We start from the raw sequence: 25,148 nt of genomic DNA, 5'->3' as shown, positions 1-25,148 counted from the left end.
TGGACAAACCTTTCCAGCTTCACGATCTTCGGGTCAGTCTAGTCAAAATGAAGAGGGGCACCGTGCCTGGTCGGGACAAGGTCACCGTCAAGCTTTTGGTGAACCTGCCTGACTCGACGTACCAGTGCCTACTCGAATACATTAACGCAATCTGGACAGGGGAAACCCCCTTACCCATCGATTGGAAAACGGCACTTGTGACTTTCATCCCGAAAGCTGGAAAACCAATAGACACGGATAACCTCCGCCCCATCTCTCTCACCTCCTGTGTGGGCAAACTAATGGAGACTATGGTGCGCGATCGGCTATCCGAGTATCTTGAACACAGGCACACTTTAGCGGACACCATGTTCGGATTTCGCCCACACAGATCCTCACAGGATGTCCTTCTCCCACTTAACAAATAAATTCTCAACCCATTCGAACGCCCCCACAATGAGTTGTACTCGCCCTAGACTTAAGGGGGGACATGGGTCTTAAAATTGGTTTTGTTATTTATTTCCCAAATGTGATGAAACCTCACAGAATTGTTCAGTTTTTTCTACTGATTTCAAATGTGCAAAAATTTCTCTTCTAGGGCAATTGGTTCTAAAGGTATTAGAGAATTATTGCTATTGTCTGCTCAAACAACAGGAAAAAAATGCTCATCAGAAATGAATTTTTAATATACAGATAGATACTATAAAGCGTAAGGAATGCAATGTTGGAAGCAGTTTTAAAATTGAGCTAATAATAGAGATTTAGCAGCCCACTGAACTTTGCACTCACAGGCATGGCAATTGTGTAAAGATTTCAAGATAGGATATAAACATTTTAGAAGTGAAAATGAAAAATGTGCTTCCAACATTGCATTAATTATACTTTACAGTATCTACCTGTATATTAAAAATTAATTTCCAATGAGCATTTTTTCTTCTATTGTTTGAGCAGACAATAGCAATAATTCTCTAATACCTTTAGAACTAATCGCCCTAGGAGAGAAATTTTTGCATATTTGAAATCAGCAGAAAAACAATAATTCTGTGAGGTTTCATCACATTTGGGCAGCAAATAACAAAGTTAGTTTTAAGATCCATGTCCCCCCTTAAAAGGCGCTTTTGATAACGTCACACACGAAGTCATACTGACCCATCTAAGTGAAACACACTGTGGCAGCAATACGTTCAATTATATAAGACAATTCCTTACAGACCGACAATCATACATCAAAATAAAAGACAAGGAGCACGGACCATTTATGCTCTGCACACGGGGCACACCTCAGGGCACAGTTTTCTCCCCGCTGCTTTTTAACATTGCCATGATGCTGGCCCAGCTGGCTGAGGTCGAAGGCGTGCAGCATGCGCTCTACGCCGACGACATCACCCTATGGGCAACGCAGGGCAGTGTGGGCGACATTGAAACCTGCCTGCAAACAGCGGCGAGCATAGTGGACCGCTATGCCCGGTGCTGTGGTCTTCAATGTTACCCCCAGAAATCACAGTTTGTGCATCTCCGCCCCACTCGGAGATGCAGTACACAAATCTCGCTGTCGCTTGCGAGCGGTCCAATTCATGAATCAAAAGAGATCAGAGTACTCGGTCTCTTCATCCATCACCAAAGACGTCTTGACACAACACTAGCCAAGCTCCGCCAGGTGGGGCACCAGGTGGGCCGTATGGTCTGCCGGGTGTGTAACAAACGCGGGGGGTTGCGAAGTAAGGATGCCTTGCGGCTGGCAAACGCCTTCGTAACCAGTCGAATCCTGTATTCGACTCCTTACCTCCACTTGCGGAAGCACGAGGAGGATACCCTTGAGGTGATCCTCCGAAAAATCATGAAACGTGCCCTCGACCTCCCAATCTCCGCCTCCAACAGTCGGTTCATGGCCCTAGGGGTGGTGAACACCTTCAGGGAGCTTCGGGAAGCACATTTGATGAACCAATATACCCGCCTCACACAGACAGTGTCGGGTCACCGTCTTCTTGCCCGGCTGAACATTCAACATAAACAGTTCACAGAGGAGAGGCTCCGCATCCCAGAACTCTGGAGACGCGCCCTTAGAGTGCGGCCTCTCCCTGCCAACATGTCACGAGAAGACCATAATGGGCGGCGCCTGGTGCGGGCGGAAGCTTTGGCCCGCCATTATGGCAACAAATCAGGTGTGTTCTACGTGGATGCCTCGGGCCCCCATCCGGGGGGCGGGTACACGGCCGCTGTCGTTCACAACGGGAACACAGTCAATGGCCTTACATTCAAGGCCAAATCTATAACACACGCTGAAGAGGTAGCCATTGCACTCGCCGCCTCAGACCACACTTCTAAATATATCATCAGCGACTCACGAGGGGCTTGCCGGAACGTCGCCCAAGGGTGGACCACCCCCTTAGCCTATAGAATATTTCGAAATTGCTGTTGGGACACGGACCCCGCGTGCCGATATCTCGTCTGGCCTCCTAGCCACCAGGGTCTTGCAGGGAACGAGGCAGCTGACGCAGCCGCCCGCGCGCTTCCTCTCCGGGCAGTTTCCTCGGGACTCGAATCGGCTGAGGACATCGATTCCAATCCGGCCTACACATTCAAAGATATTGTAATTTTTTATCAAAACTCTCATCGCAAATACCCTAACCCCTGCAAAGGGTTAGGAAAAGGGAACGAGAAGCTGCCTCTTCATTAACACAATGCTGTGCCCGGCAGTACATTTTGACTCACAATTCACTGGACAGTGCCAGTACTGTGGGGAGGTGGCTGACACCTACCACATGGTATGGGCCTGCCAACAAAACCCATCCCTTCCCCCCGTCCCTAACCCTTCCCGGGAGGACTGGGAGGCGACCCTGCTCAGCTGCTGCGACCTACAGGCCCAAAGGGCCTTAACGCAGCTTGCGCGGGCGGCGGCAACCGCCAATGGGGTCCCTGACTAGGGTCTCCACCCAGTATTATAAGGCCGAAGCCCTTAAGGCTCCGCGTCAAACCTCCCAATATGAAATAAACGTTTTCACCACCACCACCACCTGCATCGTGCCTCTGGTGATTCCGTGCCATCCGTGTTTACCTGTTTTTGGTTGTGATGTTTTCTTTTTAAATGGGCCTAGTGCGCAGCCTGTGTTTGGGGGTAGTAAGTGTGAGCACGAGACTCCGAACAGGAGTGAGTAGTGCGGCGTCAACTAGAGCGGGCGCATGACGGAAGAAAATGCGCTAAAGTGCGCGACCAAGAGTGAATTTGTAATCCAGTTATCGTTTTGCATATTATCTTTATACGTTTTTATATCTTAATGTGCGTTGAGTGTTTCCTTTTCCACCCCCCCCCCCCCCCCCCCCCCTTTTTTTTTTCAAACACTTCTAGCAACGGACTCAAACTTGCAAATGATATAAGTATGGCTCCCTTAGCGGCCTGGTCAGAGCAGTGTCAGATGACCGACGACCCATTCGAACACTGAAGACTGCCTACTCCCTGTTACCTCCATCCATGGCCATGAGAACTCAACTCAATATTTCATAGGAATTCAACTTTTAAATGGGGGGTGTATTTAATTGTGTAGCATGTATGCTTTTTTCGTTCCATCCTTAAAGCAAGCGAATGGTTACTATAACCGTATTCAAGCCTTTTGGTGGGAGAGTTTCTTGATGAGAACTTCAACGTTGAACCACCTGAGAATCTCGTGTCACAATTAGTAAGGCGACGCGACTGTCAGCTGTGAGCAGTCAATCTTGAACTAATAATTTATTGCTTTTGTCACCGCTTTCACTGCTTACACTCAGATTACTAAAACACTAGCTTCGCCTTGACAGAGGTTAGTTAGCTTACCAGCTGAAAGTCACCTAGAACGTGTTGATTCCACTTGACCACCAACTGGGACCCGCTGACAACCGGTTAAAGGCTAGTTGAGTACCAGCAGGTTAGAACCAGCTTAAGCTCTTGGATTTGTTGTTTTCATCTGCTTGGGAGAGTGCAAAATTTTTTACTTTGACTGACGAGGTATGAGGCCGGGTTTTGGGATTAAGCGCACGATGCGATGAAAGCTTTTGACGCATTCGATATATCAGTACATATTAATTTTATTTGGCTATTTTTCTGACCAAACCTCGAAATCAGTCATTTTTTTCCGCCTCCCGGGGGCCCTATGATGACGTAGGGTCCGGTTCATTTGAACCTTGGATAATCCGGTCCTGCGCCGGCAGCAGTACGAAGTCATCGGGCGCATGTGGAAATGGAGAGAAGCGTGCGTGCGAGAGTAGTGGCAAAAGTGTAAAGTCAACATCCGATGTTCCAGAGCTGATCCATAGTGCAGATTGCTCTGACCCTACACGTGTGCCTAGCAGTCCTTCTCACATTCAGACGTCATTACATAGCTGAAAGGCGGGCGGGTATCCCCGCAACTATGCCGACAGCGATGAGGAGTGCCGACGGAGAAGTGAGGCGCGCCCTGCGAAAAGAGCCTCGCTTGGCGTGGGGGAATATGTGTGCGTTTCACCGTGTAAGCTCCGCGCTCTTCGTGCGAGTCCTCACTCCTCAGCGTGCACGATGGCACGCCGACACGCCGCAAACGTGAGAAGGACGAAGAATTCAGACAGCGAGAAGCAGCAGTAATGCTTTCGCTTTATCACGTCTGAAACGTCCACGTCTGTACTGAACTTGTGGCTCTGTGAATGAGCACCTAGCGACATTATGAAGCTAATGGAATTCCTCGTTTCGGCGGTGTTATATATATATATATATATATATATATATATATATATATATATATATATATATATATATATATATAGAGAGAGAGAGAGAGAGAGAGAGAGAGAGAGAGAGAGGCTAAAACTATTCGCGATCAGCAAGTATAACTGAAATAAAAACAGCCCTCAACTTACCTCTTCTTGAAAGACGGAGAATGTTTTCCTTACTGTCCTTTTTCTTCAAATTATATTATAGTAATTCTTCCTTTGCGTTGTATCATATCACGCCGGCTCATCATGTATTCCCACGCATTGATCACCAACTGAAAGTGCAACCCATCTTTGCTCGAACCAATCTGTTCTTTCACTCGCCTCTCCTCCTCGCCATCCGTCAATGGAATCTGCTGCCTGCCACCATTGCATCTTCCAGTGATTATGAAACGTTTGTAACCGGACTAAAAAATCACTTCGAGCTGTAACCTTCATCTTTGCATTTCTTTTTTACGTTCGTATTAAAGTGCTGCTCTTCGAAAAACGTGAATGTTAGGTGCCATCTGTATCTTTATTTGAGTGTTTGAAGCATTAGCTTTTCAACATTTTGCGCCTGGCTATATTGTTAACCACTGTATACTTATCGCAATTTTGGATGCATTGTTTGTACTGTTGTCCCACTTTCCGCCCCCCCCCCCCCCCCCCTTATGTAATGCCCGCCCGGGCCTTTAGGGTATTTGAATAAATAAATAAATAAATAAATAATTTGGACAGATTTCAAAACTTTGCTTGGCGGCTATGTTTTCAGGGCATTTTAAATCCACATGACCGACTTTTTATCTTTCTCCGACGCTCTTGGCGCACGAAGGATCGAGCTGCGGTCAAGGTCGAATGCGGCCCTTCAGCAGCCCCGCGTCAGATTCCTGGAAAACTAGCCGTCTGTACCTCGACACGCCGAGCGATCATTCAAATATCCTCCATTAAGCTCGAATAGTGGGGTTGCCCGCGCAACGCCTTACGTGCGTGCAAGCGCTGACGTGCGAACGACGCAGACGTGACGACGACTGGAGGGCCCGCGGCGATAGCGTCTATCGGCTGTGGATCAGTCTGACGCGCGCCGTTCCGGACGCCGATATCCGCGTCGCTGGTTTTTGTCTTTTTAATTTTGTAAAAGAAACTGTCTTGCGGTTCTGGCTCCGAGGTTCATTTCTCTCGCTTTCGTCCGGTGCGCCGAAACGAAACGGTGCGCTCGTGTTGGCTCTTCGCGCGCGGTTCCCCGTTTATGCGGTGAAGCCTCCTCGTGCCGCGTCGCCCGTGAAAAAGGCCGCGGAAGCCGTTATCGTTTTGTAGCAGTATTGCTTCGACACTGACAGAACTGCGCAGCAATGTCACGGCCGTGCAGTTTTCACTCAGCAGCAGACGACCATTGTCCGTCACATTGAAACACTATTTTCGGCAGTTTCTTTACAGCCATTTGATAACTCGACTTGTGGATGAATCGAACTTTTTTTTTTTTTCGATCCTAATAAACGTACGTGGTATTACACTACAGTCAAATTTCACTGTAACCAACAGCTATTACTTGCAACACAATAATGGGTATAAAATGGATTAATTGTTCCCTTTGTAAGCTTGTAAGACCGCCAAAGGGTCCTAACGTAGCAACCGCTAATCACATGGGGCCAAGTTCTGTTCTGGCCGAAGTAAAGTGCGATGTTTGTGCGACTAAACATCTTAGCAAAAATCGATTCATTGTCTTTTTGTACTTCTGTCGAAGGCATCTCGACAGCAAAATGTAGAGGTAATTTATGCATGCATTCCAGCTAAAACGATTAGATGTTAATTGTGAGGAAAAAGAAGATGTGGTGACAGTTTCCTCGCGCTTGGAAGCTCGGACCGCGCCCCGAGGGAAAAGATCAAGTTACAAGGTTAGAAAGGAGGAAAGAAAAAAAAAATATTGGCGCGGTTTCCTTATGAACGTAGGGGTGGGCTTGCACAAGCAACTGCAGTCAGCGAAAATGCTCTCACTACGGTGCTCGGCAGGGGACGAGGTGCAAGCGTGCGAGCATATGGTGCCCCGTTTCGTTTGCTGTAGCGGCGCTACATGCATGTGCTTTAGCCGCTGCTTCCGCAGTACACGATTCACGAAACGTTCACCTGTGCCAGGATAGCGCTGTCTGCTGTTAGCAACGAGGTGCCGAAATACGAGGGCTGTAGATAACTGCAGCCCGTCTTGAGTTGAGGCTTTCGTCTGGGGCGCATGCCGTACGTGGTCGTCCTTGAGAGGTTGCCGATATCGAAACTTATCGTCTTGGACGAGCACAACCGCGCGGCGTGCTCTCGCGTGCGGATCAGTCGCACGATGCTGTCCGGCGTGAGTAGATACCTCGCGTTCTGCTGATCCTTGAGACGGGAAGCGATAGCGCCAACGGAGACGAACACGATATAAACGGCATAGGCAAAAAATAATAATGCGTAGGGCGATCGTCAACCTCACCAAACTTTGTACTACGTTACTGGAACAGTTGGATACGGCACAATTCCCACGTTCGGTCATCACAGCTGTTGATGAAGCGCTCCTACACAAAATCAAATATGCTATGTTTCTAAGCCCCGTGATAGCTCCGAAACGAGAATTCCTTGCGTTTATGTGGAAGGTGGATTGCCAGCCGTGTTTTCAGTATGCGCAGCTTTGCGCGCGCATTTTGAGCGAGCGAAAAAGCCGTTGCAGTAACACACGCACGTACGCACACACACACACACACACACACACACACACACACACACACACACACACACACACACACACACACACACACACGCGCGCGCGCGCGCGCGCGCGCGCACACACGCGCACACACACACACACACACATTGCGCAGCGGGAAGCCTTGTGGGCCAAAGCGGTTGTATGAGGCGAGCATCTCTCGAAACATCGTGCAGAATGCATTGCGTATTATCGATCGACAGAACACATTCGCCGCGTGTAGAAATGCTGGCGCTCCAAAAAGTGCGAACCGCGAGCTAAGGGTTCTTGGCAGAAGCAGCTTGATTTTCTGGCGCGACGAATAAAGCTAGATGCTCATATATATTCTACGTCGTTTCTACCGCGTTCATCTCTTTTGGGCTCTTGTTTCCCGTCTCAGGTACTTTGCACCATATAGTCCAAATCGATGCTCTCCTGGGTCCCTATTCCGAGTTTGCATCGTTCTCGCCATGTGGACGACTCGAGGTCAGGGAGAAAACGACACTTCCGACGACGATGCAAACTCGGAATAGCTACCCTGCTAACATTCGACGCGGGATAAATTCATGAAAATGAGCTAGCCTCTCGGTCCGCACCGTCGGCTGCGATGTCCCTATCCGGGATCCTTTCGCATTCGTCCGTATTTTGTCGCGGCACTAGACTCCGCGTAGCGCAGGGTGCAGCGGTGCCGTTCGCAGAACGTGTGTGCAGGGCTTGCTCATCCTTCGTCCTTTATTTAGCCGCTTGCTGGTTGTAAAACTGCGCAATGCCCGGGTCCGTCGCACGGATCGTACTTTTTTTTTTTCTTTTTTTTTTCTTTTTTTCGCAGTTACCGCGGAGCGCACCTCCGCATACCAGTCGCGTGCGAGTCACGAATGTTATCGTTCCTCAAACTCGACTCCGTCCTGCAAGTGTTTGTTTTCCTCTTTTGATGCAAGATTGCCGCCTACCAAGAAAGCGAAGGGCCGGAGCGCGAGACCGTCGAGTGTGCTGTGCGCGCCGGCGCCGCGCGCGTTTCGACGCGTTGGAGGGACGCCGCTTCTCATTCGAGAGCTTGAATGATTGTAGGAACATTTGGCAGCAGTAAAGAGTTCAGACAGCATCCGATACGTGTAGATATATGTTCTCTTCGTCAGAGGAGGTGGCTATCAAAGCACCCCTCGTGCATAATTTGTCTTCCCAGTTGCTAAGACCTTTTCCCCTGTGGCCCTCTACTAAAGGTCCAACTAATTATATTGAATAAAGTTTTACTTACTGCTTAAGCTGTTTTATTTTAGGTCTCACTTGAAGGTCATTTGCTATAAGTGGACGCATTTGTAACATTTAAAAAAAAATGTTAGCAGTGTGTGGCATTCCCAATTTATGACAGCCTTTCTCGCACATTGAATTTTGTTAGCTGTCAATGAGAGTCACTTCGTAGGCTAAGTTTTGGTCTATCTCAAGCTGACCCCCTTCTTGGAATCTGTGAGATGTGAAATAAGAATCAAGATGGTTGTTGTCTTTCATGATCTCAAGCCTGCAAAACGGGCAGACTGATGATCATTTTAATGCAGTAGTATGAGTTCTCATGGCAAAAAAATCTTGTGATGTCAGAAAATTCTGATTGGCTGATTGGTCAAGGGATTGATGACATTGTTATATCGGCCAAAATGGCCGTAATGAACAAAGCAGAGGCTCAACATGGCATGAAGTAGAATGGGAACACAAAGGAAAGACCAAATCGACATCTCAAGCCGGCAAAACGGGCAGAATGATGATCATTTTAATGCAGTAGTATGCGTTCTCATGGCAAAAAAATCTTGTGATGGCAGGAAATTCTGATTGGTCAAGAGATTTATGGCATTGTTATATCAGCCAAAATGGCCGTAATGAACAGAGCAGAGGCTCAACTTGACATGAAGTAGAATGGGAAGACTAAGGAAAGGCCAAATCAACACCTCCTCGAGACACTGGCCAGATCTATTAGACATGCATGGGTATTTATAAGTATAGTACATGTGATACAAACAACCAATTAACAAGCGCGCGTGCGCACACACACACACACACACACACACACGCGCGCACTCACGTACATAGTGAATCCTTGAAAACAATAGCAGAAATAAACTCGCGATACAACAGATGTCACGTTACATGGCCGACCACTGATTGGTTGCTGGGTTGTGCGACGTCATGGGGCCATGTGACATGGTTGTTTGCAGGTGAAGTGGTAGCTTGGTTGACTCCAGGATGCGAGTTCTCTCTCTTTTCTTTTTTTTAATGCAGGGTTTTCATTTAACAGGAAGGCAAAAGGCCAGAGTGAGAGACCGTCACATGTGCTGTGTGCGCAGACTCGTGTTTCTACGCTGTAAGAGTGACGTTAGTGTGGCACAGCTTCTCGTTGCCATTTCCCATTCGCGACATTTTTGAATAATGACGGACTTGGTGGCAGTTGAGAACTACACTTGATTGTGTACAGACATGTCAACAGCTCCGTGTATCGGGTTGGAAGGGAACCAGTATCAGTGCTGCCTCTGTCTATTTTAAGTGGCACGGGCAGAGGCTCTTTATTTTTCTTTCCTTTTCATGCCTCAACATAATATATGTCTGTTATTACGGAAAAGCAACTAGAAGTCATTGAGTTGGATCCACAGCCTACTATTAGTGCTAAAAATGAAATAAGTAGAGCTACAATGAGTATGTCAGGCTGCAGTGACAGAAACCTGTAGCGACAACATTTATTCTAATCCTGTTACTTAAGCAATCCATAATTTTTCCTCTGCGCAGGTAGCCTCCAACAGCAACCACAGCAGCAACCAGCACAACGAGTAGAAATTGTCAAGCGCTTATCAGCGGGCTCAGGGGAGAGAGTGTCTGTCGCGCGACCCGTGATGCTCAGCGGTGGCCGCAAGGTGTTGGTGGTCCAGCGGAGAGAACCTCCACCTTCTGCACCACCGCGCGGCTCGGCTGCCTGGCGTTGAAGGCAGCAAGCCACATGCATGAAATGAGCAATGTGAACATGGGAACGTGTAACCAGCTATGCCAAAGCAATCAGTGGCCCTTACCTTCTGTACAACAATTTGCGATTTGTTATGTGAGCTAGTGGCTATGTCAGACATGATAGTTGCGCGAAAAAGACACATACAAAACAGGGTACGGGACGTGTTTGCGCTCGTCCCGTACCCTGTCTTGTGTGTGTCTTTTTTGCACGACTATCATGTCTGAAATATTGCACCAACTAGCCCGACAACACATCCTACTGCTGCTAGTGGCATCCGAGTAATTTTTTCTGACATGAAGTTTCACACTTTTGGTAACCAGGATCATCAGCGGAGGCTACCAAAGCAGAACTTCGCGACACCCAAGCAGCGGCAAACAGTATGATAACTATATAGTACGCTTGATTGGTTGCTTTCAAAAACCACATTTACAGTTTCAAAAGCTGTCATCAGGTTGCGGAGGTGAATGCCTGGCTGCACGCTCCTGTGTTCAGTTTTCTTGTGCTGATGGCACATGATCTAGAACACTTTCTAGTGAGCCGACTGAAGGCACCGCCAAAACGGACATTCCAAAGCTTATTTTATACTCTTTTGAAAGGGGATACACCACTTGAACATACTCTGCGAGTGTTATGTTCCGTGCTAGCAGCAATGGATTCAGGGCTGCTGATGCAAAGACAATGGATGCAAGGGAATGGCAATGTCCGAGGATTCAGCGCAAACTCCTTTGAATCTGTGAATCGCACGTGAAAATGGGAAAGTTTAATTCCTACAAACAAGACTTCTCGCAGTGTTCTTTTGGCCTTGTCTAAATGTTGGCAGTGCTGAAGCCTTATTGTTAGCAGTTTGGCTGCCCCTGGTAGTTCTGCTATGTAGTGCTAGGGCAAACTTGCCTGCATGGTAACTCATCAGCTTGTGAGCCAAGCCAGCCACACTCCCTCCTCTCGGCACACTAGCCTGTGTTTCAGATCATGCTCTTGTGTTCACACTGGATTCGGGTTGTGCAAGAATCAAGCTTCCTCATGAACCTTCGACCAGCTTCCCAACAGTAGAAGACACATACATGTAGATGCAATATGAAATGGAACACATTTTTTTTTTTTTCAGCCTATTTCTAAGTACCAGCGATAAGCACGCTTCCTAAATAGTTTGCAATACCCACGAAACAATGCAATTCGTTTATGCATGCCAACCAACAGTTTCCATTTCGTATTGTAGCTACCTGTACCGCTGCATGCATTGAAAAGTTGAAAGGAATTCTTGCAGAACCTGTTTTCCAGGATAGCATGGATCTCAAGTTTTATTTTTCTCTGCTGAAGCATTGTACATAAGCATTTACTTGTGGCACCTACACTAGTGGCTGCAGCTGTGCCGCACTTGCAAACTCATCCCCGTACTCACAGTGCCATGGTCACACACATTCACGGAGTGGAATAAAACTCTCGTGTCATTGGTCTCTGGCTTTTCTTCTTTCTTATCCTACTGCTTGTGTATCCAGACAGAAACAAGGCAAGGCAGTGATTGTTCTCGAGCAGAGTTTAATAATGGGATAATGCATTTGGCAAAAATAATAGGTGTGACTACACACAACGTGAAGCATTGGCAAGCTAGACTGCCGTCTCTGGGTCCGAACAGTGAGGCCGCCTGCCCCAGCTCCACACGCTGACCAGAGCATCGTCTGAAAAGGAGGAAAAAGCAAAGTGATTACTGCCCTTGTATTATGGTGGAGGAAGTGTTTACACACTGCCCAAGTACGTCTCCATTGGTTGAAAGTGCAGGCTTCCTTACATCTTCAGCTGATTCACACATTGCGGCACGCGGCTTGCATGCCTGGACATTAAAAGTGGGCTACCTCATTTAAAACTCAATTTGGCCGCTGTCCTGTTGCTGCCATACCAGTGGCATAGCCAGAAATATTGAGAAAAAGTTCCTTAACTGCACATCTCTCGCCAAAGAGGAAGAGAAGACAAAGCACAGCCATCCTCCTGGCTCTTCTTTCTCTTTTTCTGAGAAATTCTGGGTCGTGAGAAAAATGAGTGCTTTGTAACTGCAGACACACAAATACAAGCATCTCTCAAATTCTTTGCCTCAGTATGTTGCAAAAACGCCTAGATAGCTAGGGAGTATCATAACCATCTTCTTTTTTTTTTTTTTTCTCCAAGGAATACTATACACTGCTTGTTGAAAAAAAAAAAAAGCCGAAAAGGGGGGGAAGGTGCAGTACTCAGAAAATTTCAGGGGATGTGCTTTCTGGACATTGAAACAATCCCCTGTGCCGTATGTATAAAAAAAAATAGACTCTAAATAACATGTTTGCAGTATATATATAATATATATATATATATATACTGCAAGCATGTTATTTGGAGTCTATTCTATTTATATATATATTTATATAATGACGCTACCGCATCTTGACGAGGAAACCTAGATGGCCTTTTCACTGCCCCTTGTGAGCATGTTGGGGGGCCTTATGCTAGAGTGTGGTAGCTTCAATCAGCCTGGCTATTCTTGCAAATAAAACTCAGTAAATATACATCACGCAATAATTAAGGACCGGAAAACCATGCATAATAGGTTGTAGAGTGTGGTCTTCAAAAATAGCTTAACATTTCAGAATATTTTCAGCATACTGGAACCACTGCAGTTGACCCCCATGTGCCTCAAAGTGTTATCAAACCTGCTAGCGAATGTAGCACTTACACTGGCAATGCATTATTGCTTCCCTATGTTTAAGAGGCCTTTCCAATGAATGCCACAAAAGCTTTCAAAGATTTTCCCAAAGGCTTCAACAAAGTTTTCTGCACCACATATTGTGAGATAGAGGCACAGATCACTTCATAATGTACAAGGGTCTACAAAAGAGCACTTGGAGGACTGAAGGGATAAATGCTTAACCGCTATGCCTAGACAGGCACTACTGAGTGGATGTGCTAAAAGACAACCCTCGGAGCACTGGCAGCAGCAAGTACCAAACTCGTGCTGACAGCCATAGCTGGGCAGTTACGAAGCAGAAGCTATAGCATTTCCTTAAAAACATGCACAGGTCTTGTTGGTACCATACCACGTTGTTGCCCATATCGACTAGGCGATGACGTTGGTACGACTGTTCTTACATTAGTCTGTTTACTAGAGGCTATGCCAACAGAATTTTCTGAAATGCCCTACGAATGCAAAACTACAAGGCATTTGCACTGCACGAAATACTATTCAGTCATACAGTCCAATGGGGTCAATGAAACCTGACCACCTTGACTTCACAAAGCTTCACTTAGTGCAATTTGTGGCATTGCTCGATCATGAAAGCACAAAAGGGAAAAAAAAGGGGGGGGGGGGGGGGAGGGCTTGGTCTCAAACAAATTTGGAAGCACAAGTTAAGCAGAATGCAAGCCCCTCCATGAGACTCCCTGTAAGGCAGCTGTCGCGCGACAAGTTTTGAAGTGACGATGGTAAGTTAGCTATGAAGCTTGCGCGCTACGTGACGCACTTAATGCAGCATTATGTCCTTCCGACTTCGCCTCGTGTCCACGATGTGCAACGGCGAAGCAAATGAAGTCGGGCTGTCAATGAATGCTTTCTAGGCAGTAAAGTTCTCGGTCATTTTTCTTTTGATGCAGTTCTAGAGACATGCGAGGAGTTTTTTTTTCGATGACGATGACCCTCTTGTGAGGAGATTCTCGACGGCTGGTTGGAGCCTTTCGACAGCTTTTCGAAAGATTTCGACAGTTTTTCGGTAGCTTTCGAAAGCTTTTCGGAAGCCTTCGACAGCTTTTCGGAAGCTTTCGACAGCTTTTCGGAAGATGGACCAGTTTTCTCATCCTTCGCGGCTTCGTGAACTTTCTCCTCACCCTTCTCTCCGTGAGCCACACCGCGAACAGCGGCTTCTTTCATCTGGATGAGCAGCTTCGTGGTCTCGGTCGCGTTGTCGGCGCTCGGACCGTTCTGAGTCGTCGTTTCGGTGACGAAAAGCAGCTTCCGCACCACGTCTTTGCCCACCACGTTGTCGAATACTGCTTTGAGGAAGTCGTCCCCGCTGATGGTCAGCTTGAGCTTGTCGCGGTTCCAGACGATCACGCGGCAGCGCTCCATCGCCGTCGTGGTCACCTGGAAATTGTCCCCGCCGCCGCACACGCCGAACCACTCGGGCGAGTCCAGAAACTCGAGACGATCGACGATCTGCAAAGGTCGGTTCTTGTGCGAAACAAGGAATCTGCCACTCAATACAAGCGTGAGGCAGTCTGCTCGCGTGACGCCTTCCATCGAGTATGTCTCCTGCGGCTCCAGATCGCGCAGCGTCTTGACGCAGGCGGCTGCCGGCTGGAACTGCTGCCGAGACACTTTCAACGGCTGGAAGAGCTCGCGGTACACCAACTCCATGTTTGGCGGCAGACGCACGGGGCGCAATACGTACATGAGCACGCACACATGCACTAAGTTGATGGCGGTGAAGAAAGCGTTCCACACCATGGTGTCGAAGGCACACAGAATTACGTAGCCCCACAAGGCGAAGAAAAAGCTGCCGATAGTCAGGCATATGCGCAGGTAGAGCAGTCCGTAAAGGCCAGCCGGTGCCATATACGACAGAAACAGAAAGATGTTGGCCAACTGGAAGAGCAAATGATTCGTATCCAGCCACTGCGGGCACACGGACGTTGTGAAGTAATTCCCGGCACTGAACGCGACTGCCGTCGCATTGCCACCCGTCGCATTGCCGCCCGACAACATCGCGTCAGGAAGACCGCACGCCGACACACTGAAGAGGCCTCCGAGCTTGCGGCAACATATCCTGACGATCAGCAGATAGCAAACGAGCGCGAGATACCGGCAGCGCCAGACATGCTTCGCTCATCCTTACGCTGAGCGATGCAAGCGCACATACTTCGCAGGCTCCGCAGCCACTGCGGTAGCCGCTTCAGGCTTCAGCCAGACCCGAGTTCGTGAAGGGACGCCGGGGAAGCTCCATCCGCGAGCAGTGGTGAGCGCGGCAGCGCCGACTACAAAGCGACGCCGCGCATGCAAGGCGACAAGGGGGAGCGAGTACACGTTCCTCTGCTACCTCTGCTTCCTCCTGCTTAATTTTAAGCTTTCAAAACGGGATCGGGTTGGTGCATACAGCATAACAATAAAGAGCAGCAAAATAACCTTAACTTTTGTTGCTAGTTCTTCCTTTCTTTTTGTGCAGAGTTGTGATCTTATGATCTTATGCCAAGCCCCGACCAGCCCCGACCCTCAAGGCTCAAGCAGCAAAGAATAATGCTGCAGTTGTCTTATACTAGGCATTAAATGTTTCTGCGTTTAAATTTGTTCATATTTTTAAAAACAAAATTACGATCCAAACGCCTAAAACTTGATAAATGAACAACTTGATCCAAAGCAAGCAAAGTCCAAATCCGGTTTGCGGTTTTTTTTTTGTTTGTTTGTTTCACGGTTAGTCTTGGACCTCCCAGCGCTGCTCCAGCGCGCACCTTCCAGTTCATAACCTTCGCCGCTAGGAAAAGAACACTACGGGCAGCCTGGCGCTACTGTAAATCTGTTGATAAGAAGGGTCTATTAGTTTTGTCATTTTTCTTCGTCATTATAGTTTAATTATCTGTCCGCGCTGTAATCATGGCTGTAATGCACAAGAACCTGTTCTGCGCATGCGCAGCGAAATCACGGTGTGTTTTCTGGCGAGAGAAAAACAATATAAAAGTAAACACTCTTTGCTAAAATACAAAAAAAGCAAACTTTTTAAAGTATAATTCGGACAAAGCTTTTTTTACTTAGTTACGTTTTTTTTTTTTTTTTTAATTTATAATTTAGTGATAATGGCAGACGATGGATGGATAGATGGTTAGGGCTGAACCCTTTGAATCGGGCGGCGGCTAAATCCTTTTAAAGCCCCTTGATATCATGCTTGAAATTATCAAGGGGCTTTAAACGGATGGATGGATGGATGGAGGAGGTAAACATTATTAAAGAAGAGGTCGTAGGCGCGGGGTGGGTTGACGTTCCCGTCCCCGCGGTGGGCTCCTCTTCTAGGCCGGACGCCAGGTGCCCGACCGACGATGCCGTTCGGCGACCTCTTCAGCCCGCTCCGAGACTCGGAGTTGAACCTCTGGGTCGGAGCTGAGCAGCGCGGCCTCCCACTGAGATTGGGTAGAGAGCTGCAGACTCTGTGATGGCTTGTCTTGATTACATGAGTATAGGATGTGTGGTGTGTCTGCCTTTTGATGTCCACAGAGAGCACAGACAGGGCTGAACTGGGAACCGTATGGATATGTATGGAGTACCAACCAAAGGAGAGTCTCCTTTGAAACGGGGTGGTAGCAACATGATGATGATGATGAACTGGTGGCCATGCCCTTTGAAGCGGCGAGAGAGGTAACGAAAGTTGGCGCACGCGGCATAGCACGCGGTATATACACACGCGGTTCATAGGACCCTGTTTTGGTCTCTGTTTCAGTCGCATTGTTCTGCACTTTTTTTATGCTTCTTGTTGCTGCTCCAACGCCTGGATAGTTTCGCTGTGTTGCAGTTCAGCATCTGTGCAAGTTTGTGAGCTCCGCAGGCAAACAGGGATGAGTGCAGGTCGAAGACGTCATAATCGGAGCGTTGCATGCGGCAGTAGCGGTAAAGACGAGGATGATCCGTTCCACTTGCCGGGATTCTATTACGACGCCTCGCAAAAGCGCTACTTTCGACTTAGGCCTGGCCAGAACAGGCACAACCCGCTAACGGTGGCGTCTATCGATGCCAAGCTGTCTGACAAGAAGTGTCGTGAGATCGTCGAGGCCAGTCTGAAGCGCGGCGGCGGTGCACTGCCCAGGAGGTTGTGTCGGGTGCAGACTGGGCAATTGAGGGGCGACACTCTGGTCGCTTCGGTGCATCGCACGCGCATGGCATCTCTCAAAAGCACCTTGCAGGCGCGAGTGACCGACGGTGAGAAGTGCGTCTTTCTCTCGGGACTGCGCGAGTCTGAAGGTGTAGTCGGTGCCTGGGCAAGAGACGGACGTCGCAGCACAGTTGTCTGTAGCGTCGGGATCGAAGGTTCGTCGACTGTTGGCGTGCAAGTTATCGCCAGGCACACGGGATACAAGGTACTCTATTTTTTTTTTTTTTTTTTAATATCTAGTTCTAAAAGCGATCATTCCCTGCCAAGACACTGAAGTAGGGTGAGACGGGGTGTCTAGGAGTGTCCGAGGCAAACTCGAAACAATGTGGCCCGCTTGCTTTCTCTGCTGACACCAAAACAGCAGCGTGCATGCACCACAGCTATGTTTAGGAGTAAAATGAATAACACACTACACCGCGGAAACGCGGGAGTTAAAGCCATAAAGCGCGCACGAGCAATATAGGCATACTACAAATCCTCTCATCAAAAAAAGAAAAAAAAAAAAGAACGCTATCTTTATTAGTACCACACATATCGGCGAACGCAAATGATGCTCTCATCTGCCCCCTCAACTTAGCGCACGCCGGTACGCAAGAAAAATAAGTCGTGACGGCGGTCCCGCCCGCCGCACTTGGGACAATGCCGATGCTTGGAAGCATCAATTATCCCAACAAGCCTCGATGACGTCATCGGGTAGGCAGCACGCGGAAGGGTGTCGCTCTAATCGTTTGAAAGCGGTTGCCAGGTGCACCTTTTAAAAATTATTTGTAAATTATAAGCTCCATACTAAGCTTTTAAATTTGGCTCAAGTACTCACAAATAACCACCTGTATTGATTTCTTGCATTAAAATATTGCTGCAGGCACCATTTCGAGGGCCCTTTAGTGACCACTGACTTTAGTGGGGGGGGGGGGAGGGCTTTCAAAGCAGCCATCTCAAAAAAAGCTGCTATAAAAACATGGAAAACATGCCAACCCCGTCGCACCATCCGCGAAAAAGCACCAAACCCCCGCTCGGGGGTCTCCGGGATGAGAGGTGTTAAAAAGCATTCAGTGGACTCTGTGTCAAGTCTAAAGGAGAGTTCCACACAATAGTGCATTTTTGTGTATCTGTTGCCTTCCTGTCTCCAATTTCTACTTGCTGGCTTTCACAGATGCAGGTTGTGCTGAGAATTAGTAAATAGGAGCAAGTTCGGGCGGGCTCGATTATCCTTTACTTCCTGGACCATATGGCAGTGATTATCACCATGGAGGTCACACCTGCGAGTCGCGAAGGGCGTGCGACCAGAGAGCCACGCAGCGCGGAATACGACCTACAGGTTGCTTTTCACGTCGTGTCTACCTTGACTGTTTACCACATAGAGTAAAGCTAACTTATGTTCACGTCAGCTGATCTGCTGATTGGTTTAACTGTTTGTGACCAGTACTCGCAGGGCTGGAAAATCGAGCAGTGCCCGAGCGGTCCGGGACAGTCGCTTTTCGACTGATGTGGCCATTTGCGACAGTCAGTTTTCGACCAAAACGGTCGCGCGACCACCGCGAGTCGCAAGTGTTAACAGGCCTTGACAATGAGGGGTCGCTATCGACAATAAATGAGATTAAGACGTAATTGTGTCTCCATGGTTAGTGCTCATTATACATGTCACCACGCATATAACTGCTGTTGATGCTTTTTTCTTATTTGAAACTCTCTAAGTTGGAATTTTTTCCTTTAACTGTGCAGTTTCAGCAAGAATGGTATGTACTATCAGGAGGGGGGCCGGTGTATACCATTTGAGTCCTCCAGAGTCTTCATGTGTTTTTGCTAAGCAGGGGGGAGGGTGCGTAGATTACAACGTGGGTACCAAGATGCTTCTAGATAAGAGCATTAACACCCCCACCTATCTTGATCGCAGGCTCTTCCAGAAAGTGCAGTCTAACCAAAGCTCAAGTGGTGTACATCACTTTTGCTCCCAACTGGTATCAATTGGTATCTGCGGTGTGTTACCATGCACCATACATATTAAGGTAATTGCTGTAAACACTGAAACCTTTAGCTGGCTTGAATGGACTTTGCAGGCATTTGTATGGAACGAATGCAGGGCTTACTGATCAAGTAGCCATAGTTCCCAAGCAGCATCTTTCATTGCATCTTCCATTACTTTATGCCTAACGTGCCAACCAACCTGCATAATATATGTTGGTGGGTCTGATAACTCAGTTGCGTATTTATTTTCTGCATGCGTGGAATTGTGTTTTGTCGCTCACTTTTTAGCTGCATAGGGTGCATATTTTATTGTCTCAAAGTATCTTACACATTCTATTATTGCTTGCAGGTGGTGGACATTAGCCTATATCAGCGTATCGATGGAACAGCACATGCTGTATATGCACTTGTATCCTCAGACTGCATGTCTGGTGCGAGCAGCTCTTTGGAGTCACGTCCTGTAAATGGGGCCGGCTCAGTTCAGACATGGACCTTTGGTCCCGAGGCTCTCCGTAGCTGTGCCTGCGCAAGTGGTGGGCACGTGCTGGCTGTTGGCATGGAACGGGGCGTGCGGGTTCTGCGGCCTCAGGATAGTGGACCAGCAGTTGATGTGTGGACACGCTGTGAGCAGCCACTCAGTCTGGAATTTGCTGATAATGTCAACCTGCTTCTCATGGGAACACACCGTGGCAACGTGATGTGCGCCGACTTGCGTGATCGGCCGCAGTCGAAGCACGCATACAATACTAGACTGGGACGTGGCGTGGTGTCCCTCAGGATGGCTGAAAGTGACAGCATGCTGCTGGCAAGTGCCTATGATGGGAAGCTGGTCGCGGTACGTGAAACTCATTGTAACAAATTTCTCTGCTTGTCTTGCATGATCTGTGCAACATTACAGGCAACTAATAGGGAATTAATAATAAAGAAAAGTGTGACCATATTCATGCATGAAACTGTGGTGATGAGGATACGCAGATGTAGTCTGAGGCCATAATTGTTTGTTTCAATTGCAGTCTACATAAACACTGGGTAGCTAGTGTGCCCCAACATTTTTCTATACAGCAGACCATCTCATTTTACTCGGATTGAATGGAGCATAACATGAAAAAAGTAATGTGCATTGTGCTTATTGCCCTTAATTTAAAAGAGGACAATCATGGTCCTAATTTAAGAAGATCATAAATGCAATACACATCACTTTCATCATGTTATGTAGCATGTAGCAACTAACAAGGTGCTTTTTTAGCAATTGTTTTCTGCTCTTGTTTCAATTCCATACTTAACTACAGCTATATAATACGTAAGAATAAGCTAATATTCTAAAATGCTTGAAATTTCACTGATCTCACATTCTACATTATTGACTGGAAGTTTCTCTGGTATGAAAATAACTGTGAGAAGCATGCTAACAAATGTGCATATTCAGTTCAGTTCAGGCGTTCAGTCGTGTCCGACTCTTCGTGACCCTATGGACCATGTCACGCCACGCTTTCCGGTCTCTCACTATCTTCTTAGCATCACATAGCTTCATCTGCAATGCCTCGAGAATGCCATCTAACCATCGCGTTCGCTGCCTACCCCTTCTCCGGCGACCCTCAACCTTTCCCAACATCAAATCTTTCTCCAGCGACTCCTCTCTTCTCATCAGATGACCAAAGTAGCTGAGCTTTAACTTTAGAATTTGACCCTCCAATGAGCAGTCAGGGTTTATGGTCGACAATATCGACTGATTTGATCTTCTGGCAGTCCAAGGAACTCTTAAGAGTCTTCGCCAGCACCACAATTCAAACGCGTCAATTCTTCGGCGGTCAGCCTTTTTCACAGTCCAACTCTCGCATCCATACATCACAACTGGAAAGACCATAGCACGGGTTATACGGATCTTGGTTGGCAGACTAATGTCTCTGCTCTTTACTAGGCGGTCAAGGCTAACCATTGTTCTCTTTCCCAGAAGCAGGCGTCTCCTAATTAAGTGCATATTAGTAACTGCTATATCAGTCCCATTGAGCATAGCTGGGTCACCAGTGATCCACTGGTATTGCATGCTGTTGCAATGCTGTCAGTTAAATATTCCAAAAAGTCAGTTGCCAGTTTTGAAGACATTGGCAGTCTGCTATGAATTATGGGAATTTTAATACGAGACTAAAGTGCACAATGTGCAGTTTTCGTTAGTTCATGCAGAACTTCCATTTATTTATTTGTTTGTTTATTTAGTCATCTATTTATCTGTTTGTTTATTTATTTATTTATTTATTTATTTATTTATTTATTTATTTATTTATTTATTTATTTATTTACAAATACGGCAGGCAGCAGTGCTGCTCAGGCAGTATATACTTGGACTGTCTTGCAAACCACCCAGGTTTTACCAATTTTTTGCCTGTTGATAGTAGTAGTGAACCTCAAGACGATGTCAGATATTTTGATTTCAGTTATTGCAATGGATACCAAGAGGCAGCAGCCTACAACATCAACTGGTGTTCAACATGGCACACAGTTTTCTGCCTTGCTACTGCTGTACTCGTTTGGCCACCTAAGGCCACCATGCTCGCAGCGCTAGGGCTGTTATTCACTATCTTCCACCTTATGTGGCCAAGATTTGATATCATCGTTATTGTATACAGCCGTTCTGCCCGTGAGAAGGACCGGAAAAGGTTAATATACAATAAATTTTCTTTCCATTGCATGTACTATGCAGATTCTTGTATGTTTGGAAAGTATGATTAAGGGGGTAAATGCTTTTTTTTTAGCACAACTTTTACAGTCTTTTTCGCTCTCTCCCCAAAGAAAACAACTATGTTACATGGCCTATTACTCATACAATCCCATGAATAGTTGCCATGGCAAACTGCATTGCATTACAGGTGCAGTCCTTCAGTATTGTTAGCTCTAGAGTGCGATTACATTGTTGCGAAGAAGATCGGCAGTGGCGCAAGAGGAGCCCTCGCACTAGGCCAGTCATTAAATATCCTTCATCCTGTCGCCATGTTGGGCCGTCTTCTTGCTTGTCGCCACGTAACAATATTTACCAAGTTTCTATGGCATCTTTTTTTTGACAGTTCAATGCAATACACAGGGTTCATTTTTCATGCAGATGGATGTCCGGAACCAGCAGGTTGTGCAAGAATATCGTGGACACTGCAACAATGGGCTGAAGACACCACTGAGCTACAGTGCAGCTGACCGAACTGTTTGTTCTGCCGGCCATGACAGAGTCGTGCTGCTTTGGAGGGTAGGTGAAGTGGAACCCTTGACTGCACTTAAGCCTGGCTCTGGACAGTACCAGCCCTGGCCGTGGTATTCATCAAGACTGTTCTGTGCTGTTGGCAATGAGTGCTTCACCTTTAACTGAATGCGGTAGAGTGGTCAGTGACTCGAGTAGGTCAGTGACTGCAAGCATCGCCTGGAAAAGACTGGATGTCAGTTCATGGGTCAGTGGCAGCAGTTGCAGTCACTGACCCAACATCGCCTGAAGCAAGGCTGGCTGTGGATTCATGTATGTTTTGGTTCTGTTATAAAGTGATGTATATGTTGGTTGAAGCTTAAAGCTCACCACTTTCTGCTTGTACATGTGTGCTTTTTACAGCACTTGAGCTCCGCCACATAGGTAATAAGGCCTGAGCGGGAAGCACCACATTTAAATGAGGGGCTGCAGTGTAGACCAGAAGCCTAACAGTTCATGGTAGTTTTACGCATGACTTGCACTTGTATGACGAGTCAAAGTTAAAAAGTACAGATGAAAAAACTATTTCTCCACAGTTGTTTCTGCACAGTTGTTTCTGCACTTCTTACAAAGGCAATGCTAGGCATGCCAAAAAGCTGGCCACATGCAAACTACTGTATGAGGTTCTTGTGATATTCAGTACAAAGGAAATGTATCTTAGTATACGGGGTGTCTAGGCTGTACTGTGTGTGAGATACCTCTTGTAACTTGAAGATGAAAAAGTGATGTGTCATGCAAGATATGAAATGATTTCAGTGTTATCTGGAACAACGTTTCAGGGATATAAGTATTTCCATATTTACAGTTCAATGTCACTTTGGTTTCTGGGATGAGCTGGCATAAAAGTTCTATGTAGAACAACAAAGAACATGACGTGAGGCATACTTTAGTGGTGTTTGGCTGCTGATACCAAAACTATGTGAGGGAATAAATTAAGTTATGGAGTATTTACAACGCGTAAGTGATGTCTATGTTGTGATGTGTATGTATTATTCTAATGTTTTACTCAGCATTTAAATAAAAAATATGGTACATATCCAAAAATGGTATCAAAAGAGCCCCATGCTTACTTCATTCAGGCATGACATATGACATTCAAAGGCGAGACCATAGGTCGGCGCACTCACTCATGAGTGCACTCATATCGCATCACTCACACTCACACTCACACCGTGAGTGTGAGTGAGTGGACACGTATGAGAGCAGTCGTGAGTGTGAGTGGGAGTGAGTGGTCATGAATGGCAGCTGCCATGATTGTGAGTGCGAGTGAGTGGCCGCGAATGGGAGCGGCCATGAGTGTGAGTGCGAGTGAGTGGCCACAAATTGAAGCGGCCATGAGTGTGAGTGGGAGTGAGGGGATGTGGGCGGTAGTGGACGTGAGTGTGAGTGCGAGTGAGTGGCCACAAATTGGAGCGGCGGTGAGTGTGAATGGGAATGAGTGGATGTGGGCGGTAGCGGACGCGAGTGCGAGTGAGTGGTTGCGAGTGGGAGTGGACGTGAGTGTAAGTGAGTGGATACAAACGGGAGTGGACGTGAGTGCGAGTGATCGTTGTGAGCGAGAGTGGACGTGAGTGCTAGTGAGTGGTTGTGAGCGAGAGTAGATGTGAGTGTGAGTGGACATCATTGGATAAGTGTCAGAATAGAAATAGCACAAGAAACGTTATGCAATATCAATATGGTCGAGTCGGAATGCTTCTCTTCCCAGACATCCAGGTACAAAAAATCATCAACCCGGATTCCTTTATTTTTCCTCAGCAGGAAATAATTTCCTTTCAGACATTTTTATGGCATTCAGGCATTTTTATCAAATTACCACGCAGATAGTAAATTCTCAGCACTGCACAGCCACAAGGATCAGCAAATTTTTATTACCGAACAGCCAAACTGATCGTGATGAAAGAAAAGCCTCAGCCCATTAACCAACAGTTCATTGAGAAAACTTGTCTTTGTCAACCCAAGTACGTCCACCATTAGCTGATCCTATGTGCGCTCCTCACTTCAGGAGCGGGGACCAGCGTTAAAATGGAGAACACTTAGACTTGAAAGAAATATCCGAATGCACAGGCTGTGACTGCTGATCCAGAAAGCAGGGTTACTGGCCGTGATAACCTGAAAAGAGTCTTTTAGAAACAATACAAGCAAAGCAATCACGAAGGTGAAAAGTAAATGGCACCAAGAAAAGTAAAAAAAAAAAGCACAGAAAATATGAAAAGTAAGACAAATCCATTTGCGCTAGCACTGCCGACATTACAGACGTGGTCAGGGAATACTTCACTTCACTTCACTTTATTACCTTAAAGACCCCACATTGGGGGTATTACATAAGAGGTGGGAGTACAAACATTGATTGAATATGATTGCCTACATGGTATTTATGAAGTGCATATTTAAACTGTTTACAAAACCTGATGGGCAGGTGATGGCGTCAACATCGTGGGGAAGGCCATTCCAGTCTTTTGCAGTATGTAATAGTTTTAATGGGTAGTGTGCTCTTCATTTCAAGCATGCGTCTGCTGAGGATGAATTGTAGCCATTTAGAGAAGCTAGATATTTTCGAAGTGCAGCGGCAGCGCGCGCTATGAAGAGCCAGCTAGTGCGCAGTCAAATTAGCATTCATTTTACTGCAAAAGTTTTCATCAAAAAAGAGCATGTTCAGAAATCCACATTTCGGCTGTTTTCTTCAAACTGGATGAGTTTCGTCTTTTGGGGCGTAAAATAAAT

General features: G+C 46.9%; 3 protein-coding genes across 4 annotated transcripts in view; 2 read left to right on the top strand and 1 right to left on the bottom strand.

Moving 5' to 3' along the window:
* The window catches only part of LOC146207360 (uncharacterized), a 51,166-nt gene extending 39,697 nt beyond the window's left edge, over positions 1-11,469 (top strand). The window contains exon 6 of one of the 2 annotated variants that reach the window (XM_084586787.1): positions 10,154-11,469. In XM_084586787.1, coding sequence (XP_084442913.1) covers positions 10,154-10,347 — 194 coding nt within the window. In that variant the 3' untranslated portion in view covers positions 10,348-11,469. The remainder of the gene's footprint in view (positions 1-10,153) is intronic. The other variant, XM_084586867.1, reaches the window with a different exon arrangement.
* A 414-nt stretch (positions 11,470-11,883) lies between these two features.
* Positions 11,884-15,569, bottom strand: LOC146207359 (popeye domain-containing protein 1-like). Its single transcript, XM_084586908.1, has 2 exons — positions 14,214-15,569; positions 11,884-12,043 (listed from the first exon to the last, which is right to left on the bottom strand). The coding sequence occupies exons 1-2, from the start codon at positions 15,088-15,090 to the stop codon at positions 11,973-11,975; spliced, it is 948 nt and encodes a 315-aa protein (XP_084443034.1). The 5' UTR covers positions 15,091-15,569; the 3' UTR covers positions 11,884-11,972.
* Positions 15,570-16,335: 766 nt separating this feature from the next.
* On the top strand, positions 16,336-23,482 carry LOC146207358 (DDB1- and CUL4-associated factor 4-like). The gene is made up of 3 exons (XM_084586734.1): positions 16,336-17,444; positions 19,554-20,039; positions 22,299-23,482. Exons 1-3 carry the CDS (start codon positions 16,926-16,928, stop codon positions 22,554-22,556), a joined length of 1,263 nt encoding a protein of 420 aa, XP_084442860.1. The 5' UTR covers positions 16,336-16,925; the 3' UTR covers positions 22,557-23,482.
* The last annotated feature ends 1,666 nt before the right edge of the window (positions 23,483-25,148 follow it).

The sequence above is a fragment of the Amblyomma maculatum genome, chromosome 1 (genome assembly GCF_055883805.1).
Source record: "Amblyomma maculatum isolate TAMU_Amacu chromosome 1, ASM5588380v1, whole genome shotgun sequence".
Taxonomy (NCBI): domain Eukaryota; kingdom Metazoa; phylum Arthropoda; class Arachnida; order Ixodida; family Ixodidae; genus Amblyomma; species Amblyomma maculatum.
The sequence above is the reverse complement of the archived record's forward strand: the minus strand, read 5'-3'. Positions and strand labels throughout refer to the sequence as shown.

What these genes read in the sequence shown, in the direction of transcription:
- LOC146207359 (XM_084586908.1), bottom strand. Translation starts at nt 15,090, where the DNA reads ATGTTGTCGGGCGGCAATGCGACGGGTGGCAATGCGACGGCAGTCGCG. An exon ending in TGTGGCTCACGGAGAGAAGG is followed by an intron (nt 12,044 to 14,213) that starts GTGAGGAGAAAG and finishes CCTCCTTTTCAG; the next exon opens with ACGATGCTCTGGTCAGCGTG.
- LOC146207358 (XM_084586734.1), top strand. Translation starts at nt 16,926, where the DNA reads ATGAGTGCAGGTCGAAGACGTCATAATCGGAGCGTTGCATGCGGCAGT. An exon ending in CCAGGCACACGGGATACAAG is followed by an intron (nt 17,445 to 19,553) that starts GTACTCTATTTT and finishes TATTGCTTGCAG; the next exon opens with GTGGTGGACATTAGCCTATA. An exon ending in ATGATGGGAAGCTGGTCGCG is followed by an intron (nt 20,040 to 22,298) that starts GTACGTGAAACT and finishes TTTTTCATGCAG; the next exon opens with ATGGATGTCCGGAACCAGCA.